Below are 23,837 nucleotides of genomic sequence, written 5' to 3' on the forward strand. Positions count from 1 at the left end.
AGGTGCTATGAGACCCTGTGAGACTGGGTAGTCTGACCTCAGTGAGGGTCAGGGAAGGCTTCCTTAATGAAGTGATGCTTTAGCTTAGTCTGAAGGAGGAGTAGAAACAGGGTCCCTGGGGAGAGGATTCCACACAGTGGGAGCTGCATGCAGGAGGGTGGACCTGGGAGGGAAGGCCAGTGTGACTGCAGTGCAGAAGGCGAGGGGCAGAGGTCAGAGACTACGCTGCACAGGCAGGTAAAGCCTGGCAGGTGCAGTAAGGAGTTTAAATATTATTCTAAGTGTGAGGGGAGCCATTAGGGATTCTTACCATGAAACTGACTTAAACTAATGTATGTTTTAAAAAAATCAGTCTAGCTGCTTTGCAGAGATGGATTAAGAGAGGAATCAAAAAATATTCAGGAGGCATAATCTTTGGAATTTGGTGATGGACTGGGTAAGATGGAGTGAGAGAGAGGAGGAAAAATTTGAGGGTGACTTCCAAGCCTGTACAAAATGCTCTGAAGCGATTAATAGCGCTTTTCCAGTCTGACTTGAGTTTTTCTCCATGGTGTAGTGTGAAGAGGAAAAAATGTATTTTATCTGTGCCTAGGAAATGACTGGACTCACAAAAACATTTAAACAGGAGGATGACAGATCAAGTGTTTCTCTTTTCCAAGAAGGGAAAATTCCTTTTGAGACCATTATATATTAAGCTCAAAGTTAACCTTGCTGTCTCCTTTCACAATTGTGGAAGCAGAGACTGACAGGGTTACTCATCTCATTCTGCAGTTTGTGAACTGTAACAGCATTTTATTTTTAACTTTCTCATGGCATTTATCATTTTCTGTCTTGTATTTTTGTTATATATCAATGTATCTTATTTCCCTTTCTAAACTCTAGGTTCCGTGATGAAAGATAATGGTTACTACAACAATAAGAAATCCCACAGACAATCTATGTATCCAAATCTAGGGGTGCTGGAGGTGGGAAGGGCATTAAGGAAAAAAACAGGCAGAAAGTCATTTCATTTTGTCCCATTAAACAAATGGATTGTCCTTAAAATAAAGTGATGCAGAAGGAGTAGCGAAAAGTGATTATGTATTTTACATTTAAAGATGCTTAGGGGCTGGCCCAGTGGCAAGGCAGTTAAGTTCACACTTTGCACTTCGGTGGCCCAGGGTTCACCGGTTTGGATCCCAGATGCAGACCTATGCACTGCTTATCAAGCCATGCTGTGGCAGGCATCCCACATATAAAGTAGAGAAAGATGGACACAGATGTTAGCTCAGGGACAATCTTCCTCAGCAAAATAAAATAAAATAAAACAAAATAAACATGCTTAAAGCATCACTCGAAGATAATTAAAGAAAATAGTGAATGGTTGGAAAGTACTGCCTTCTGTAACCGGAAGAGCAACTAAGCAAGATTTTGGATGACCAAGGGTGAACATGAAAATACTTCCCTTCTCTTTATGTCGCCACATCCTTGAAACTGCATTGATAACAGCTGACTGAAATTAACCAGTTTTATAGCAGACTCAGATCATAAATAATTCCTACCCTTAGGAAAAAAATCAATCCCCCCAAAAAACCCCTATAAAACAAATATGTGCAACACTCTGAACTGAGTGTTGCAGAGGGACCTTAGTTCCTCCTTTCTTAGGGAGTGAAGCTTACCATCTATCAAAGAGCCAAGACAAAATCTCTCAGACTGATGTCTCAAGTCCAGGTATTAGCATTATAATTCATTAATCCAGCATTCATTGTTTTTTTTTTTTTTTTTTTTTTAAAGATTTTATTTTTTCCTTTTTCTCCCCAAAGCCCCCCCGGTACATAGTTGTGTATTCTTCGTTGTGGGTTCTTCTAGTTGTGGCATGTGGGACGCTGCCTCAGCGTGGTCTGATGAGCAGAGCCATGTCCGCCCCCAGGATTCGAACTAACGAAACACTGGGCCGCCTGCAGCGGAGCGCGCGAACTTAACCACTCGGCCACGGGGCCAGCCCCCAGCATTCATTGTTTAAAGTCTTCTTGTACTGTTTGCTCTAAGTGAAACCATGGCATAATGGTGCCTTTCCACTAACTACTTTCAGATAAGGTCTAAGACTCAGGCATGTTAAAACCAACTCTGTGTTATGAGAGGCCTCATAACAACTCAGGATGGTATTTCTGGCTCACAGACTTCATTTAGGGCTTTACTCAAATGGCACCTTCACAGTGAGGCCTTTTTTTGTCACCCTATGAAAAATTGCAACCTCTTACCAACCTCTGACACTTCCTATCCTCCTTCTCTGCTTCATATTCCCATTTTCACTCATCACTAGCATAGAAAATATTACAATTATTTATCTTTTTTGTTGTCTGTCTCCCTGTCTACCGGTTGCCCTCCGAAATCTGTTCTTCCTTTCTTCCTGAGCACCTAGCTTTTCAGGTAGAAACTACATTTCCCTGTCTCTCTTGTGGCCAGGGAGGACCATGTGACTAAGATTTCTCCATTGGTATGTGTGCAATAGTGATGTGTGAAACTTACTGGTCATTTTCCTAAAGAAACTTGCCCTGGAGCTCCTCGTTCCTTCTAACTGGCTGGAACTTGAAAACCACATGCTGAGGAAGGCAGAACTGCCCCATTAGCCTGGGAGCCTGGATGACCTCATGGAACAGAGGCTGTCTCCTTGCCCTGAGCCATTCCATGTGAAACAAACATCTACCTTTTTCTGGCCACTCTATTCTGGAAACCAGAAATACATCAGTTTATCCTTTGTCACATCAGTTTACCATTTACTCTAACAACACCCTTTCACACTAAAATGTAAGGTCAATGGGGGCAGATATATTTGTCTGTTTTGCTCACCAATGCATTCCAGCAAGTAGAACAGTGCCTGACACATGATAGGGTATTCAATAAATATTTGTGAATTGATTAAATAGAGAACTTCATTATGATCACCCTTCCACATTTCCAAATCACCTTCATGGTTTCAAGAAGTTCAAGATTACAGGATCCAAACTGCTCCCAAGACAGTGCCCCAGAAGTTCCTACAAGCCCATTCAGTGCCGTCTTGCCCTTCCCCACAGAGTGTGCCCTTCAGCCCCATTAGCTTCCTTTCAGTTTCCCAACAGCGCCTAGCTCTTGCTCAACCCAAGGCCTTTGAACAAGCTGATTCCAGTGTCTACTCTCAACTCCCTTTGCAGTAGTCCTTCACTCCTCCAGTTATCTGCTTAAATGTCATCTCCTCAGATGGAACTTACTGGCCACCCTAATCAAAAGCAGACCCTATTTCTGTTACCTCTGTTTATATTCATAACTTATGAAAATAAGTAATTATAATATTTGTTGGCTTATTTTTTAATCATAAATTAGATTATAACCTCCATAAGGACATGAACTACTTCTGTTTTTACTCACCACTCGATTCCCATTGCTGAGCATACTACCTGGCCAGTCAAAAGAAGTCAATAAAGAGATGAATGAATGAACTGCACTTAAGATGCTGAGTGTTTTTAAATATTTTGAGGTAGACATGAGTTGAAGCAACATGTAGCTCTCCATAAATGCAGTCTTCAAATGTTCTTGACTATCAGTATCCTAACAATAATGTAAGTTTCTATTTATAGGGATATAAACCAGTGCAAATTTTGGCATGCTTTTCATTATTTTCTTAGAAGGATTATCATTCCTCCTTCCCACTATTAATTTTTAGTAGCTAACAACCAGTTGGAATTTGAATGACTCCTATTGGTAGGATGGACCAGAGCAGCTTTTACCAGGATGTCTTGACCGCAGGTTCATACGGGCATATACAATTCAAAACAAATGATTACTGTATTTTCAGGGCATGCCAACTGGCCTCCCAGGATCTCAGACCCAAGGACCAAAGTTCCCCTCATCTCTTAGGTCAAGGTTTCAGCTCATCAATTTGCTTCTGGGTTATATAACCTGAGATGGCCCTCTAAAACTGTGTGGACACCAGCCAAACTGGGCACTCTAGAACACTCTGGAGGTACTCAGTGACACAGACTTTTAAAAATGCTATTTCCAAAAAATGCTGTTTCCTTCTGTATCTTGTCTGTCATGGTGGATATACAAACCTACACATGGGATAAAACTACACAGAAACATAAACATGCACACACACACACACATACAAGTATAACTGGAGAAACCTGAATACTATTGGTAGATGTTATCAATGTCAATACCCTGGTTGTGACATTATACTACAGTTTTGCAACATGTCACCATTGGGAGAAACTAGGTAAAAGGTACATGGGATCTCTCTATTATTTCTTAGAACTGCATGCCTCTCTACAATTATCTCAATACAAATTTCAATTAAAAAATGCTGCTTCAACATAGACACTCTAGGATGCTGCAGAATTCAACAGGGTACTTTTCTGAAAAAAACAGGGAAGAGGCTGGAGAAATAAGAGAAAGAGAAGTAAAGTAGGAGTGAATATGAAACTTCAGAGTGGCAGAGATTACTAAATGAACACTGTAATCTCTGAAAACATATGCACATATCCTAAGTCTACTTCAAGTCACAATGTCAAAGAGTAAAAGATTGTTACCAAACACCTAGTCCAACTCCTGCACTTTAAAGATCTGAACAATGAGGCTCAAAAAATAATCTGCCAAACTTTAAAACTTTTAGGAAAAAGAAAAAGGAGACTGGTTTTCCAACTTTGGCATAGGGAAGGATTACTTAGACAAGATACATAAAGCACTAACTACAAAGCAAGAAACCAAAAAATTTAACTACATTAAAATTAAGAACTTATTTATCAAAAGACATGAAAAAACAGTAAAAGGACAAGCCACAAACTAAGATATTTGAAATGAATATAACCAACAAAGGATTAATATCCTGCATATGAAAAGGACTCAATTATAAATCAGTAGGAGAAAGATAACCCAACAGAAAATAGTTAAAAGACACGAATAAGGGGCTGGCCCCGTGGCCGAGTGGTTAAGTTCGCGCGCTCTGCTGCAGGTGGCCCAGTGTTTCGTTGGTTCGAATCCTGGGCGCGGACATGACACTGCTCATCAAACCACGCTGAGGCAGCGTCCCACGTGCCACAACTAGAAGGACCCACAACGAAGAATATACAACTATGTACCTGGGGGCTTTGGGGAGAAAAAGGAAAAAAATAAAATCTTAAAAAAAAAAAAAAAAGACACGAATAAGTATTTCAGAGGTCGAACATAAAAATGGCCCATAAACATATGCAAAGATGCTTAACTTCATTACTAATCAGAGAAGTGGCAAAAAGTAAGAAGTCAGACTATACCAAGTGTTGAAAAACTATGAAGCAATGGGAACTCACACATTGCTAGTGGGAGTGCATACTGGTAAAACCACCTTGGAGAACAATTTCACCTCTTGTAAAGCTGCACGTTTCAAGACTTTTCATTACACGTGTGTGTCTTCCTATATGTATGCCTGAGTGCATGTTCATATGCGTATATGTGTATCCTACACACACACACAAGGAAAAACCCATTTTATAAATATACCCCAAAAGACACCTATTTTCTGATCATAACAGAAAAAAACCCTGCAAACAACCTAAAGGGCCATCAACAGAAGAATGGATAAATTCTGATATATTCCCAAAGTGAAATATTATTCAGCAGTGACAATGAATGAACTATAGCTACAGAAAACCTTATAAAGATCTTAGCAATATAATCCTGAGTAAGAAAAAGACAGTATACCATTTATATAAAGCTGAAAATAAGAAAATTAAATAGTATATTATCTAGGTTTGCATACATATGTATTAAAACTATTTTTTAAAGCAATAGAATGACTATCACAGAAATAAGGTTAATGGTTACAGGGTGTGGGTATGCAGGGGATGAGATAAGGAAGTGGCACACAGGTAGATAGAACTGTACTAGTAATGGTCTAGTTCTCAAGTTGGGTGGTAGGTACATGGGTGTCCATTTTATTATTATGTATATATTTTACACATATTCTTCGTTATGCACTGAATATTGCATTTTTAAAAGACAATTTCTGGGGCCAGCCCCGTGGCCGAGTGGTTAAGTTCATGCGCTCTGCTTCGGCAGCCCAGGGTTTCACCGATACGGATCCTGGACGCAGACATGGCACCGCTCATCAAGCCATGCTGAGGCAGCATCCCACATGCCACAACTAGAAGGACCCACAACTAAAAATACACAACTATGTACCAGGGGGCTTTGGGAGAAAAGGGAAAAATAAAGTCTTTAAAAGATAATTTCTTTAAAAAGGAAGTGATTTTCCTAAGGCTATACTGCTGGTTAGTGGAGGCACCATAACAGAGAAGTTTCCAGTCTCATGTCTCAAAACACTTCCACAATGCTAGGTACATATTAGGAAACACAGAGACACTTGTTGATGCAATGGGAATTTCATGACTATTCAAATTACTAATCCCAAACATGGATTCTATAAATTCATTAATAGTCTTCTAATTTGATTTCATTTGATTTTATTTTGATTACATTGCCTTCATTAGTATCTTTGATAAGTAATATGTCTAAATTTGTACAAGAATATTTTAATTGCACTGCCTTACATTTCAAAACAGGTATATATATTCTACTGATACTTTTCATCAAGGGCTAGGGTCTAACCTGAACTAACAAATGATTATGACTTTTAAAACGGATTTTATTTACAGAATTCCATTTCATGAAACTGCTCCCTTGCTATGTCTATTATCCTCTGTTTGAACCATTGGCTGTAATAAACATAGTAAGCACCCAATTCTGCTCCGTCAAACTACTACTACTGGTTCTCAAATATATACAGATGAATTGTCTACTTACTGCCCTCTACTGTCTCCTAGCAGCTGTTAATCAGCCAATCCAAGTGCTGCCTCTCTACCTTTATGCATCTGTGCCCATGAGTAGAGAGGAGTAAGAGCGTCTTTGAGAAATAACGTCAAAGAAGACGGTGGTGGTACTCCCCAGGAAGCCTGCCCATCATATCTTAGCATCACCAAAAATGCTCTCCTCCATTAGAGCTGATGGCTAAGGTTTATATAATCACAGCTGAGTTTAATTCTAGAGTATAGTACTAACAAAGGCCCAGGTCCACATGTGATCCCCAATCATTCAGATCAGAGTAAAACCAAAAAGTACAACTACTATTAAATGCCATGAACAACACGAGCAGCACTTCCTAAAATTTGTCATTGTTCCCATTCAAAGTACAGACAATTTATTTCACACTCACTACTATTAAAGAAGAAACTGAAGTTTGGGTCAGAGTACAGTCAAATGAGTAATCAAGAGATGGAGACTTTAGGAGTAATGGAGATAACCCAATACAAAATAGTAAAAAAATTCCACTGCTAGACAATGAAGCCTAAACATATAGTACAAAATTATAAAGCTGAGAAAGAACTTAAATATAGATTACCCAGGAGCCCTCGCAGTTCACAGAATAGGAAACTGAGGACATAGGTAACAGAGCTGAGCCTGGAATTCCATATTTCTGAACTTCCATTCACTGAATAATTGTAGATGAGCCACTTGCCCTCTCTCTGACCATTTCCTCAACTGTAAAATGAAGAGCCTGGACAACTAAATGGTCTCCAAGATCCTTTACCAGTTCTAGGACTCGCTGAGCCTTACAGACCATGCAGCAGTCCAAGCCCTTCATTTTACAGATGGGAAGGCTAGCAAACTATGGTTATTTATGTATGGTCTTCCATTCCTGGTCTATACACACTTTAGATTTGTTCATTCATCTTCACATGATCCTAGGACATAAGTATGATTGTTACTTTTATGTGTCATCTTGACTGGGCCATGCAGTGCCCAGATAATTGGTCAAACATTATTTTGGGTGTGTCTGCAAGGCTATTTCTGGATGAGACAACATCTGAATTAGTAGACAGAGTAAAGCAGATAGCCCTCTGTAACGTGAGCGGGCCTCATCCAATCAGCTGAAGGCCTAAATAGAAAGAAAAAGACTGACCTTCCTCCAAGTACGAGAGAAGTCCTCCTGCCTAATGGCCTCTGAGCTAGGACATCGCTTTAACCTGCCTTGAGACTTGAACCGCAACACTGGCTCCTCCTGGGTATCAAACCTGCTAGCCTTTGAACTGGAACTTACACCATAAGCTCTGCTGGTTCTCAGGCCTTCCCACTGGGACTGGAACTACACCATTGGCTCTCCTGGGTCTCTAGCTTCCTGACTGCAGGACTTGGGACTTGTCAGTCAAAATAATTGTGTGGGCCAGTTCCTTATAATAAGTTTCTCTCTATATAAATAAATATATACATTTTCACATACATAATACTACCAAACTTATTAAATATACAGTTATTTACACACACATTCACACACACACACACAAAACACACGTCCTATTGGCCCTGTTTCTTTGCAGAACTCTGACTAATACAATAAGCAAATGTGTATAAGGAACTAATGCTTGTAAAGCACTTAAAACAGTGCCAGAAACTTACCACTCTGATTTTAGTTGTTATAATGGCAAGAAGGCAAAGAGAACTTACAACTAAAATAATTCCATAAACCTGCAATATGAGGCCATCGATCAGTAATTCCAGGCATTGACTGGAATAATTATGTCGGCACACAGACAGCCTAACAGAACACAAATGCTTACACTGAAGGTAAAATGAAAATAAGTAAATAATTAATTAATGAAGAAAACCCATTTCAAATATTGATCCATATAAAATAAGATTATTTCCACTCTCCTGTATTAAGGACTTAAATGAGTCACTTACCACTATATGAATATATGGTACCCAGCAAAACTGCAATGAACTCACAAAAATATTAACATTAAACATACTTACACCTCAATATAACTTTTTTAAATTAAAAAAAATAAGTATTTATAAAGTATCCAGACAAAAATGTTATCAAAAAGACTTACAAAATAAAAAATACCTTAATCAATAAATACTTCATTTGTTATTTATAGTGAAGTATTTTTAAAGCATAATAGCAAACTTCTCAAGAAAATAAATGTTGTAAATGTGTGTACAATGGCAACGCTCATAAATATAAAAAGTTATCCATTAACTATATCAGAGAACATGAAATACCTAAAAACATAATGAAAAAGAGATATGACCTTGTACATATTACAACACATAGCATGTGAGCTGAGAGGAAATAGCTTCATTTCTAAAGTATGAGCAACCATAATTTTTTTTTAACCGAACACAACAGTGATGTCTAAAGACTGGATAATTTGATCTTTCAGTCAAGCTTTAAAAGTCTATGATTATAAGTGGGAAATAAGATTAGAAGTACAGATAGGAATCATATTTGATTCATTCAGCAAAACTCTATTGAGGATATACTATATGTCAGGCACTGAGTCATTAGTGACACAGCAATAAGCAAAAATGATCACAGTTCTTTCTTACCTTCATGGAACTTACCATGTAGAGGGAAGCTTGGTACTAAGCAAGTTAGCAAAAAAATATAAATGCAAATGTAGAGTCAATTGTGATAAGAGTATAAAGGAAAGGTTCAAGTGCTACGAGAACCTAGGAACCTGATGTGGTCTGAAGGAAGAATAAGGGACAGCTTCCTTGGGGAAGTGATGATTAAGCTGAGCTCTGAGAGAGGACTGAGTTCAGGCAACTGATTACAGAAGAGAAGTTTACCAGACAAGGGAAATGGTATATACAAAGGTCTTGTAGCAGACGGAAGGCAAAAAGGAAGGAAGACTTCTTGCAGAAAGAGAAAAATCTATCCTAAAACCCATATAGAATCTCAAGGGACTCTAAATAGCCAAAACAATCTTGAAAAAGAACGAAGTTGAAGGCCTCATACTTTCTGATTTCAAAATACACTACAAAGCTACAGCAATCAAACCAGGACAGTACTCGCATAAAGACAGACATATAGACCAATGGAAGGGAATAGAGAGCCCAGAAATACACCACCACATATATGGTCAAATAATCTTCGACAAGGATGCCAAGACCACCCAATAAGGAAAGGAGAGACTTTTCAACAAATGGTACTGGGAAAACTGGATATTCACATGCAAAAGAATGAAACTGGACCCTTAGCTTGCACCACATACAAAAATCAATTTAAAATGGATTAAAGACCTAAATCAATAAAAATCCTAGAAGTAAACATAGGGGAAAAGCTTCCTGACATTGGATTTGGCAATGATTTTCTGGATATGATACTAAAGGCATAGGTAACAAAAGCAAAAATAGACAAATGGAATTACATCAAATTTTAAAACTTCTAGGGGCCAGCCTGGTGGCAGAGTGGTTAAGCTCATGCACTCTGCTTTGGTGGTCTGGGGTTCACAGGTTCAAATCCCAGGCACGGACCAACATACTGCTCATCAAGTCATGCTGTGGCAGTGTCCCACATACAAAATAGAGGAAGATTGGCACAGATGTTAGCTCAGTGACAACCTTCCTCAAGAAAAACAAACAAAAACAAATAAAATTAAATTTAAAAAGTCATGACTCAAAATATTTTTTTACCTTCCATGCATCAAAGGAAATAATCAACAGAGTAAAAAGGCAACCTATGGAATGGAGGAAAATCTTGATAAAGGGTTAATATCTAGAGTATATGAAGAACTCCAACAACTGAAGAACAAAAACCACAAATAACCCAATAAAAAATGGGCAAACTACTTGAATGGACATTTCTCCAAAGATGATGTACAAATGGCCAAAAGCATATGAAAAGATGCTCAACACCACTAATCATCAGAGAAATGCCAATCTAAACCACAACAAGGTATCACCACACAGCCATTAGGATAGCTCCTATAAAAAGAACAAAAATAACTACAAGTGTTGGCAAGGATGCGGAGAAATTGGAACCCTTCTGCAATAGTGATGGGAATGTAAAATGGTGCAGCTGCTATGGAAAACAGTACAAAGATGCCTCAAAAAATTAAACATAAAACTACTATATGAGGGGCTGGCCCCGTGGCCGAGTGGTTAAGTTCGCGCGCTCCGCTGCAGGCGGCCCAGTGTTTCGTCGGTTCGAATCCTGGGCGCGGACATGGCACTGCTCGTCGGACCACGCTGAGGCAGCGTCCCACATGCCACAACTAGAGGAACCCACAACGAAGAATACACAACTATGTACCGGGGGGCTTTGGGGAGAAAAAGGAAAAAAATAAAATCTTTAAAAAAAAAAAAAAACTACTATATGATCCAGCAATCCCAATTCTGGGTATACATCCAAAAGAATTGAAATCAGGATCTCAGAGAGATATTTGCACACCTTTGTTAATGGCAGTATTATTCACAATAGTCAAGAGCTGAAAGTAACTCAAATGTCCATCAATGGATGGATGAATGAAACGTGTTATATCCATTCACTGGAATATTACTGAGCCATAAAAAGGAATGAAATACTGTACTGATACATGGCACAACATGGATAAACCCTGAAAACATCATGCTAAAGGAAAGAAGTCAATCACAAAAGAGCACCTATTGTATGAGTCCATTTACATGAAATGTCCAGAATAGGCAAATCCATAGAGATGAGAAATCCGACTGGTGGATGCCAGGGGCTGAGGTGAGGGAGGGACTGGGACTAACAGCTAACAGTATCGTTTCTTTTTGTGGTGATGGAATTGTTCTGGAATTAGACTGTGGTGATGGTTGCAAAACATAGTGAATATACTAAAAACCACTTAAGTGTATACTTTAAAATGGTGATTTTCTAAGACGTGTATTATATCTCAATTTTAAAAAGTGAATGAAAAAAGTAAGAGTACAAGCTGATACTGGTCAGGTCTTTATCTAGAGAGCACTAGAAAGTCACTGAAGGCTTTCAGATATATATTTGTAAAAGATCCCCTCTGGTACTGTGTGAAGGATGGATTGAAGAGGGCAAGAGATGAGATCATCTACTCCAACAGGCCAGGTAAGTGATAATGATAGCTTGGACTTGGGATAGTGGTAGAGGTGGGCATTCAGAGAAGTGGACAGATTTGGGAGCTCTTTCAGAAACAGAACGTACCAGATTTGTTTAGAGATTAGATGTGGGAGATGAAGGGAAAGGGGGTATTAAGGATGACTGCTACTGGGTGGGGGATGGTGCCATTTATTGAAAGAGGGAAGACTGGAGGAGGAACAAATATGAAAGACTCGAGAGAGGCTGATGACTTGGACTAGAGTGATAGTGGTGATGATAAAGAAAAGTGGCATTGGAGGCTGGCCTGGTTGTGTAATGGTTAAGTTCGACTGCTCCACTCCAGTGGCCCGAGGTTTGTGGGTTTGGATCTGGGGCACACACCTACATACCACTCATCAAGCCATGCTGTGGTGGCGTCCCACATACAAAATAGAGGAAGACTGGGACAGATGTTAGCTCAGAGACAATCTATGTCAACCAAAAAAAAGAGGAAGACTGGTAACAGTTCTTAGCTCAGGGCCAGTCTTCCTCACCAAAAAAAAAAAAGGAACGTGGCATCAACAGCCTGTCATTATGTATGAATAAGATGTAATTCATACTCTTGTAAGGCACAATGATATGGTCAGGTCTGAATGTGTATTAAGAGCCATGTTGTCTAGTGGCAGTGAAATAGAAGTGTTATCGTAAGGAATGTGCTCTGAACAAAGGCCTGATTTTGATTCCCAGCTTTTTAAATGCACACCAGTACTCAAGATAATAAACTACCACACTGTCCCCGTGTAGTAAATTTCTGAAAGTGTGCACTCATTATAAAAGCAGAACAACTAAATAACTAGTCATATATTCTATGAAGCAATGTCATGAAATATTACTCCAAATGCTTATTCCATCCCAGTTCCTGCCTTACTGTTCTGCACAATCAGAAGATTGAGGACCACCATCATTGGAGTCATGGATTTCAGAAAAGAATGTCTATGGAAAGATTCCTGCAGCCATTGTGGAGACTGAAAGCTGCCTGATGTCCATTTTTAGTGCTCCCTTTTTAAAGTCTAAACTTCACCACAGCAAACACAAGGCACAGAAGATCAAGGTTTCAGTCTTTCTGGTGCATTTGGAGTTGGAACCTATGCCCTCTAATTTGACTGGTGCCCCTGCTCTAAGTGCCATAAGCAATAACTCTGCCCGATAGTTTAGGTAATTGCCTCCTCCCCTAATGAGGTTGCCCATCCCTAAAATCCCATGAATGTCAATCCTTTGGGTTCCCGACCCCCCAGTTCACATGCTACCTCCTCCATAAACCCCTCCCCCAGCCACTAGCACCAGAGTGAGATTCACTTGCCTCTTGTGAGTGACCTGCTGCACTACTGTGTGTGCCTTCAAAAGGATAGCACTGATGACCTATTGCCTTGTGAGGAGGTGGTTCTTGCGTGTTGTCTTCTGAGACTGCAAGCTACTGGACAGCAGGGCTGTGCATTACATACCTCTATAGCACCAAGTCGGGCATGAGTGTTCAAAGGAAGCTAGTGATTCACATGAATGTTTTCAGAAAACAAGTTAAAGTATATTGTGCACTATACTATAGATTGCTTAATCCATATTACTGCCAAATACATTAATTGTGAAGCTTAAAGAACATCCCCACTGCTTACCCAACAGGTGGAGCTTACGTAATCTGCTCTACCCAGCTGTTACTTATTTCTGATAGTTCCCTCCTGGCTTCTGCTCCCTGTTGATCTGTAGGATTACTGCATCTTCCAGTATGATTTCCTGATTTATTCCTTGCTCAAATCATAAAAGAATTATTAATTTTCCTTTTTGATAACAATAAAAAAAGGCTGAAACTTAGGAATAATCAGAGATATCCCTGAGGTTTTCTATGACTATAAAACTCAAAACACAATCCTAGAATACAACAATATTTATAAATACTGCCATAAAATTCATTTACTGGCCCAAGAATTTTATTGTTTTTTTTTTCTTTCGGTAGTTTTTCCTATGTAGTCATCCTTGACTAAATACTGTTCAGTATGCCCACTCTGCAGAATTGTGTTACCCAAAAGGATTCTTAAATCAGCTGCCTATGAGCTAGCCATGTATAGAATGGGATGAAGTAAAGATGCAAATGAGTGTTGGGACTATGGGTAAATGGATGGAAGGAACAAGGAGGGGGGGGAGCAGTAACAAAAGTCCAAAAGTCAGAAATAATGAAAATCCACGAACTTGGTGATGCTCCAGAGAGGAAACCAGCAAGTGTTGACGCTAAACTGGCAGAAACATCAATACTTCCTGGCTCCCCCACTGGGTGCATCAATTTACCACGGTCAGGCTGCTCTTCTGCTGCAAATGACAAAGAGTGAATGCGTTCAACAACACGAAAAAGAATGACCCATAATCCAGAAACATGGCTGTGTGCAGCAATGAAAAGAAGATGGTGATTTCTGGGAGTCTCCGATAGTCTCTGCTGCTGATTAGCTTAATGACTATGGGCAAGTCATTTCCCTTCATTGAAAAATATCAGTCTTTCATAACATTAGTGTGTAGGAAAGAGTTAACGTAGCAGGCCTGAGACTGCTATTCTTAAAAAGAACTGTTTGCAAGGTTGGTACTCAGCTGGTATCTGGAGATGAATTTTGGGAAGGTTCCCACCATGCTAACTGCTAAGTGTAGCTCACTGTGCCTAAACTGTTGGTACAAACAATATGGTTTATGCTAAATACCTGTTTCCCTTCTGGGAGTCTGGGATTTTGGCACATATCAGGCAGAGGGTGTCTACATTACCAGCTCCCAGTGAAAACCCTGGGCACTGAGTCTCTAAGAACCTTCCTGGGTAGACAACATCTCACACAAGTTGTCACAACTCGTTGCTGGAGGAATTAAGCATGACCTGTGTGACTCCAGTGGCAGAGGACTGTTGGAAGCTGTGCCTGGTATCCTCCAGACTGGGCTCCATGTGCCTTTTCCCTTTGCTGACTTTGCTTTGTATCCTTTTGCTGTATAATAAATCACAGTTGTGAGTACAACTCTATGCTGAGTCCTGTGAGTTCTGCCAGTAAGTCATCGAACCTGGGAGTGGTTTGGGGACCTCTGACACAATTGGTATAGTGCTGAATAGTCTACAAACATTTTCCAACAATCTTGTGAAGCAGATAATATGTTCATGCTATAGAAGAAAGTTCAGAGAGGTGAACAGAGAGTATACACAAAAAATAAATATTTCAGCGTTTATTATATATGGATGTTCTCACATTTTAGTCAACCTAAGAACCATCTGGAATGCTTGCTAAAAATGCAGTTTCCTGAGGCCTAGCATCTGAGACTTGGATTCAGGAGGTTTGAGGCCCAGGAATCTGTGTTTATAATAGGCATCCCAGATGATTCTTATGTAAGTAGTCCCCCACATTGTGAGAAAGACTTTGACAGATATGAACTACAGTACCCAATTTCCCAAGCTGGGTAGCAAATGGCAGAACCAGGACTTGCACTAAGGTTGAGGCTCTTTTCACAACAGAACTGCTTCCAAATCCGTCAAACTCTACAGTTGCTCTCGTTTGCTCTGCCTCCTTGCTAGAGATATCCAATCCAGCTGACGGCAACTGGGTGCAAACACGAAAGTATCTTACATTTCCAGCACAAAATACTAAGTGGTATCCTGAATTCAAATAACGCACATTCACCATGGAAAGTCAAAAGATACACAGCTCTTGGAGAGTTAACACTGCAGCTTTGGTTTTCAAAAACGATTTGATGTGCTGTTGGCAACAGAAGATATAAGCTTACAAACAGCATTTAACAAAAATAATATGAATTTGCTTACAATTTTAGAAGTTGAAGACAGTACATTATAGTTTTCTATGAATGGCCAAGAAAGGGGAGGGTGTAAAGATAATCTTTCTGGTGAGTGGAGAAAATAGCCTCAAGTAAACGCTAAACTTTTTTGGATTACTTTTTAAGTGGGCATGAAAGTACTGTTTTCTCATTTAGAGTAAGTATAGTGTAGTATTTTGTCCACTGAAAGGAAGGAATTCTCAGTGCTAGGCACTTATTAGTAGCTCCATCTGAGATGCATAAGCTCCTTGGTAGCTGCTTACCGAACTGATCATTTTTCACCCGTTATTACCGACTCAAGACTGCTATCAATTCAGTTCAAAACAACTCAGCAAGTATTTATTGAGCATCCACTGTTTACTTGATGCTATGCTAGCTGCAAGATCATTATCAGGAAAACTGTTCTGATTTTTCCAAGAATATCTAGGTGAAGAGGAAAAGACTAGGAAAACACAGCCACTGTAATACTTTAAGACAACATATAATGGAGGAGCCTAAAAAAACAAATGATATCTGCTTGAACGGTGTAGGCCTCACCAATCCTCCCATACTCTATTAAATAATTATGGGGCAAAATATCGATGACAATCTTTATTTCACAAATACAGATTAACCTCCCAAATCTGGATATCGGTGGCCCAACATTATCTATAAAACACAGATAATCAAGAAGTCAGCCAAACCAGCAATCCGTCCATACACCACAGTGACTGAAGGGGGCTGTCTGCCAAAGTGCTGGCATAGGGTACCCCATGCCCATACCTGCAGTGCTCGGCACTCATTTATCATTAAACTGCAGTAGTGTTAACATATGCTGCAGTCATCCTAATGTTCCTTTTACAATCACCGCTCATCTACCCCTTTACCAGGCCAAGAAGGTTAACTGAACGGAAATAAACTTGTAAACAGCACTGCACCTAATTCATTTATGGAAGCCCAGAACCTACCTCCACCCAACCAGAAAATTCCCTGCAATCTCAAGGATTTCAGATGCAAAAGATTAACCCACATAAAGTACTATAGATGTACAGGAAATTCCACCACCTTGATGAAAAAAATAGTATTTTTATTTTATGTCTCATGCTTTCACCTTTTTGGGAGAACAGATCAACCATGTTGGACACCCCATTAGTCTTGATGATTTTTTCTGTCACTCAACAATCCAGTAACTGAATTCACTCATGGGTTAGTTCTTTGCATATCATCCACACACAAGGAGGTTAGTTATGGTTCTCGCAGGGGCCACTGGCCATCCTTTACCTCCCAGAACCTGCTGCCCAGCTGGAGGTCAACTGGCAGCCTGGATGAGCAAACAAGCTCATTGGAACAGTTCCATCAATATGAATATGGCCAGCTTCGCCTGCCCAAATCTCACCTCTGCTCAAAGTTCACTAAGAGCACTGGAAACTACCTGATTTGTAGGCACTCAGTTATTACCCACTAAAGGATTGAGCTATGAGCCATAATCATAAACAGAAAGAGCAAACAGGAAACCCTTATAGAAAGTATTTAGAAAACATTTGGAGTTTTATGTTTTCTAATCGGTAAAAGGCAGAACAGGAAAAAAAAAGACAAAACTTGCTTTCAGGTTATTTGATAAATAAATAATTTAATGATAAACAAATATTTATTTCAAGTAATAGTAATTCATTCCTAAATAGGTTTCCCACCTCACAGAGGATCAGACCAGCATCTATTTGCAAAAGAGCAGTTTGCCATGTATAGGTCAAGTTCATACTGAAGGTGTCAAATGCAACAAATTTCTTTTTATTTGAAATCCAAACAACCAGAAAGAATAACTGAGATAGACTGTCCACTCTATTTTTGGTAGAAAGACAAATGACAAGTATATAACAGCAACTTACTCATAAAAAACAAGTTCTGTGGTTAAAATTGTCCCATTCACAACAACATGGATGGACCTTGAGGGTATTATGTTAAGTGAAATAAGCCAGATAGAGAAAGACAATCTCTCTATGACTCCACTCATACGTGGAAGTTAAACATGCAGATGAAGAGAACAGATTAGTGGCTACCAGGGGAAAGGGGGGATAGGGGGTGGGCACAAAGGGTGACGTGGTGCACCTACAACACGAGTGACAAACAATAATGTACAACTGAAATTTCACAAGGTTGTAAACTATCATAATCTCAATAAAGAGTTAAAAAAAAAGTTCCGTGGTACGTCACAAATGTGTTACAGTGAAGTCACCATGTCCTCTACATCTATAGCTGTGCGTCTTAACGACAGTTAAAGCTCCTGAAGACAGGAACTTTGCCTTTCTCACCAACGAGTCCTCAGAGTCTACCACAGTGCCATGCACAAAGGAGGTTCTCAGTGAATGTTGAATGAAAGAATGCTCTGCAAGACCATCAAATGACATAATCATCCATAATCATCCATACTATGGTCAGTATAGTTTCAGCATTAGATGTATTTATTCTAATACTTAGAAAACTGGTTCCCACAACTAGAAGGAACTGCAACTAGGATATACAGCTGTGTACAGGCGGGGTTTGGGGAGATAAAGCAGAAAAAAAAAAGAAAACTGGTAATCAGTATATGGTATACTCCAATGTTTAGATTCTGATCACTGAGTTCCAATGTGGTAAGGAGGGGTCCCCACACCAACAAGCAATTCTCAGACACCAGCTGGGTGTCCTACAATTCAACTCAATTCTGGTATCATCTCTCCAGAGAGACATTCCCAGGTTAAGGGCTCAGTCCTCCAAGACTGTCCACACCTCTCCTACTTCAGATGCCAGTTCTAAGTCCAGGTTGTTACCTTACTTCTGACCAACTGGCTATAAATCAGAGGTTCCTAGAACTCCTCCTTGGGTTCTATTAATTTGCTAAAGTGGTTCACAGAACTCAGAGAAACATTTTACTTACTAGATTACAGGTTTACTATAAAAGGATGTAACTCAGGAACAGCCAGATGGAAGAGATGCATAGGACAAGGTATGGGGAAAGGGCAGGGAGCTTCCATGCCCTCTCGGAGGGCCGTTCTCCCCAAATGTCCACGTATTCACCCACCTGGAAGCTCTCCAAACCCTGTCCTTTTGAGTTTTTATGGCGGCTTCATTACATAGGCATGAGTGATTAACCCATTGGCCAAGGGTGATTGAACTTAACTTCCAGGCTCTCTCCCCTCTAGGGAAATCAGCGAGGTGGGACTGAAATTTTCAAACCTGTAATCACACGGTTTGTTCCTCTGGTGACCAGCCCCAATTCAGAGGTGCTTTCCAAAGTTATTCATTAAAATAACAAAAGACATCATCATTGCTCTCATCACTGGAAATTCCAAGGGTCTTAGGAGCTCTGTGCCAGAAACGGGACAAAGACCAAATATATATATATTTCTTACTATAAATCACACCCAATTAATAGACCTCCTCATTCTTTACTCATTCTTCATAAGGAGGAATTTACTATAAGTATCATTGTCTATAAGTAAGTTATTATTTATGTGAAACATGTAAAAGCTGTTCATTCAACAAATATTTATCAAACACCTACTATGCACCAGGCACTGTACCAACTGTCCCTGTGCCCAGTAGCTTTCAGTCTAGGGCAGCCTTTCTCATTTGGAATTCCTCACCTCGGGGCATGCATAGGAGATAAGTTAATTTATTACATACAATGGATGCCCTAGGGGATTAGGGCTTAATTCTCTCCCAGTTAAGAAAGACTGATCTAGGGTGCCATACAAGTTAAAAGGAAATTACAATAATATAAAAAAGGTTGCTTTCAGTAGGGTCAAATTCACCTGTTAAACCCAGCCATATATGAACTATCAATGCACAAACCATTTGCAAGCCTCGTGTAAATGCAAAACTACTGCAATACACACATTCAAATAAATTTCTAAACATAATAAAATAAACTCAACAATATTTTCCATGCTCAGCAATGTCAGGCCAAGGTTTTTAGTAAAGTGAAACAGAAAAAATAAAGTTTAATTACCCTGATAATTCAAGAAGGAAACCAAAAACCTTCTTGCTCCTGAAAAAAAGAAAAAACCAATTACCTGAAGTATTTTATTAATTGCCTCCATATACTGCTTCACTAGACTGGCCTTGCCATGGACTCAAAGTAACCAATTAGCTACCTATTTCATTAATTCTTACTTTGAATATTTTGGTCTTATTTTGAATTTTCACTCCACCTTACACAATCTAATTTCTTTCCATATCAGTATATGACATTTTCTATGTGATATTACTATATGCTGCATGTTTCATGAAACCAAAGCAGTTTGAGAGCTTCTAGAATCAGAGAGAGAGTTTTTTCCAGTATTTCACGTTCACCGTTTAAACTTTCATGTATCAGTGATGTAGAAATTCAAATCTCTTTAATATTACTAACAATATCACAAGCTAAACTGACAGTATCCACTTGGCCAAGCCCCAGATCTACTTTGCCGAGGAATGTCTTATTTTGAATCTTTAGCACAAAATAATTTCGTAAGTCAAAAAGGGGGGGATTCCTGTTGTTTAGACACTGATTAAACCTTGTGAAAAATGCTACTGTAACCACCAGAAATTTTATGAATAGTAAAAGACAGGATAACATAAAAGTCCCTGACCCTTAAGTCTCAACTAGTCCAGACTTCCAATTAAACATGCCTTTAAAGGAAATAAATTGTATAGACAAAGCTACTATTATTTATTTATTGCATTTACACAGAAGGGAGATGTTGACTGGGAACAGGCTGTGCTTTTACTATACTCAGAGACATTCAACTCTTAAATCTTTTAAGACACCCTCTACATGCCTAAATCCTAAGATTCTATACCAAATCCACCAGTTTCTTTCTACTTCAAAACTGTCAGAAGGAAAGTCATAATTCATCAGAAAGAAAAGAAGACAATTATTAATGGCAAAGACATCAAGGCCATGTCTGTAAAAAACACAATGAATCACTATTTCTTTTAGCTTGAAATTGGAGAACCTGGAGAAATAAATGGCGTTTATTTAAGCAATTTAGTAAACACTACTGAGCCTCAGAAGATGATGCTACTCCCAAGAGATATTTACTTCCCAGGTCAGGTTTAAATGTAAACCCCTGTCCTAACATGTAGTACCTAGTTTTCAGTGACCACCAACCATCATCAACACCGCTGTAATTTATTTCACATTCAAAGTCAATTTCAAACACATATAGGTAGACAAAAAAGCACACAATTTTGAAAGGAATTCAAAGCCCCATCTCTGAAATATAAAAGCAAAGAAAGAGAGCACACAACTTGGACTACATCTGCATTACTGTGCAAGTCTCAAAGTCCAACCTAAATCTTTAATTGTAGCCTTCTAGTGATTTAAATAGGAACATTCCTCAAATAATCTCTATCAGGCAAAAGATGAGGACAGCATGTGGCCTACTGATCTTTATCTACTGAGATAAAATTTGCCCCTTCCAGATTTTGAAGTCATTCTTTAGCAATGAGTATTTGACAGAATGTTTCACATTCAATCCAATGATTTACAGATTAATTCCTTGCCCTAGGCTTCGGGCTCAGACACAACTCCTGAGAACCTTCCAGCTTGCTGCACTGGTACAAATTCCTGAGACTTATCATAGTCATGGTTGCGCAGGAAAATGTGAGCAGTCGGGTATTCCAACACAAACAATGAGGTCAAAGCTCATTTCAGTGTGAGCGTTAAGCGATTCTCTGCAGAGATCTTGGTCGAGGATGCAAAGTACTAGCCTCAACCTGCAGGCTGGCACCTCAACAACTGCTGCAAATTCTACTGCATGCCCTAGGTTCCTGGGCCAGCACCACTTAATTACTAGACTCTGATACAATGCAGATCACTCTTAGCAAAAGAAAAGCAACGGGAGCATTTAGACCACTACTTGGGTTGTTTGGTTTCAAATGTTCAAAATCTTAAAAAGGGTGGGGGGGATGTCAACATCTCAATTTTAAGCTAATGAATTTATTATGAACCAGAGTTAAGTTGTTTTCCACTGTAAGAGTGCCATGTGAAAAGATTATCCTTTTCCCAAATAGTACAATTAGCTCTCTTTGTCACCTTTCCCTTTTTGTCACCCCCAAACAACACTCCAAGATCACAAGGATCTATGTGAAACAGAACTATGAGGTACAATGCTCTTTTACCTTCTCAGGCTACATGTGAGAAACCAATGTTAGTCACTTGCTTTAGCAAAGCATTCAGTACAAGCCAATTCCTACGGATTTCAAAATCCTTTGATATGGACAATCTCTATTACTCTCTGCCACAGGTACTCTGCTCCAATTTCATAAGACATCTTTCTGGGTGAGATAAACATACAGAAAAACATTAACATAGCACTACTGTAATAATAGCCTAAAAAGGGACATACAATTATTCCTTTCAGCCAGGGTACATTTCTGAAAGTTTCAAATGCAGAGAAAACGAGAGCAAATTCATCCAACGCATAAAAAGTGTTAGCAATGCTTTGATTAGGAATAAGAGCATGAAAAGAACCAAATCGACAAGTTCTCAAACATATATTGTAAGCGGAGTGGGGGAAGCGCACAGCTCAGCCATTTTTCCTAATGACAGAAAAACCAAAATTTACAGATGAACTCTTTCTTTCACATCATTGGCAGTAATAAAATCCTATTCCCGCCACCTCATCTTGGAATTAAGGAAGTTGCTACAAATAGCAGCACACAAGTAATTGGTCCCTGTTTGGCTCCATTCTTAATGTACCCTCCAGGAGTAAAAAGATTACTCAAAAAAGTCATTACCCAGAAATCACTTTTCCCTACGCCAAACTCTCCCGGAAATCAAATTCCCTTTTCTGGGATTCGTAAGGGGGGAAACGGGGACAGAGTCCAGCCGCAGACTGCCTTCTCCCACCGGTCCGATGTCTGGGCACTGGGCGCTCCGCGAGGCTTCAGACCCGAGGCTCAGCGGAGGCGGTGCAGCCTCCTCGCGTCTCCACGGCCACCCAGCCCAACCTGACAATTGCCCTCGCTTTTATTGTGTCCTAAAGGTGAGCTTCTCGGGCTGGGTCTCCAAAGTTTGCCCGGCCTCCGATCGGCAGCCGCCCGGCCGGCTAAGCCCGGGGCAGGGCTGAGCCCAGCCTCAGCCTCCGGCCCTCTCAGCCCCCAGGTCGTTTTTGGGCCAGAGTGACAGGTCTAGGTTTACCTCCATGTGCTCGTGGCAGAGGAAACAAAAGAAAGCAACCTCCCTCATAATAAAACGCCATCTTCGACTAATTGGCAAACCGAAGGGCCCCGGGGTCGGTACCCCGACGAAGCCCCCCCACCCAGCCCGAGGGCGGCCCCCGTCTGAGGCAGAGTTTGTAACAGACCCGGGAAGCTCTGGCTTCATTGCTGAGGGGGCTGGGGGGGGGGGTTCTGAGAGCCCTACCTGACTCCCCACCGTGGCCGCCCGAGCAACGTGTTTCAGTTCCCACTGAAAATGGGGCGGTGGCGTCTCCCAGAGATGCAATTATCCCCTCAGAGAACTGTTCGGAGGGCCCCGGCGCCTGGGCTGGCGAGCAAGCAAAGCGGCACGCGTGGAGCCGCAACGAGTGTACTTACAAAACGATTCAAGCTCCGGCGGAACATCGCGTCGAAGGCGGCCGGGCGCCGAGCTGGGCTCTCCGGGGCGGTGTGCGAGGGTGCCGTCCACAGCCACACTGCGGCGTGGGCCGCCGGCGCGAAGGGACGGCGAGGCAGGCGGCCCGGCCCCCGCGCGCTGCCCGCCGTCCGCCCTCCGCGGCTCTCGGCGCTGCCCCCGCCCCCAGCCGCCCGCGCCCGCCAGCCACAGCCTCCGCCCCGCCCCCTCACAGCCCGCCCCGCCCCGCCCCGCCCCGCCCCGCCCGTCCCGGCCGGCCACTCTCCCTTATCTGGCCGCAGCCCCCCTGCCTCGCGGCTCCCGCAGCGGCCCGCGGAGAAGGCGAGCCTGGCGCGCGGGGGAGGGGTGGCGGAGGAGCGCTAGGCTCCTCCTGCGGGGGAGGGGGTGCCCCGATCTCTCCGCCGGCGCCGGGCTCGGCACCCCGCTGGCTGCACTCTTCCCCGGCACGGTACCACCGCCCGCCTTCCCCGCTGGCCTCGGCGGCCAGCCCGTGTGCTTCCGCCCCCCTCGGGCCAGCCCGCGCCTCAGCCCCACTCCTCCCCTAGCTCGGTCGGGAGCCACAGC

General features: G+C 41.1%; 1 protein-coding gene and 1 non-coding gene across 9 annotated transcripts in view; both read right to left on the minus strand.

The window, feature by feature from the left end:
- ATP11C (ATPase phospholipid transporting 11C) overlaps nucleotides 1-23,466 on the minus strand; it is a 172,638-nt gene extending 149,172 nt beyond the window's left edge. For 7 of the 8 annotated variants that reach the window (XR_011434966.1, XR_011434967.1, XR_011434969.1 and 4 more), the window contains exon 1: nucleotides 23,237-23,434. Coding sequence is in view for 4 of the 8 variants with exons in the window: in XM_023633753.2 (XP_023489521.1) it covers nucleotides 23,237-23,263 (27 nt within the window). In the remaining 4 variants the exon portion in view is untranslated. Of the gene's footprint in view, nucleotides 1-23,236 lie in introns of all 8 variants that reach the window. The other variant, XM_023633754.2, reaches the window with a different exon arrangement.
- On the minus strand, nucleotides 14,095-14,178 carry MIR505 (microRNA mir-505). Its single transcript, NR_033102.1, has one exon. It is a non-coding gene; the product is annotated as a microRNA mir-505 (primary transcript).
- Nucleotides 23,467-23,837: the final 371 nt, after the last annotated feature.

Source organism: Equus caballus, chromosome X (assembly GCF_041296265.1).
Source record: "Equus caballus isolate H_3958 breed thoroughbred chromosome X, TB-T2T, whole genome shotgun sequence".
NCBI lineage: Eukaryota > Metazoa > Chordata > Mammalia > Perissodactyla > Equidae > Equus > Equus caballus.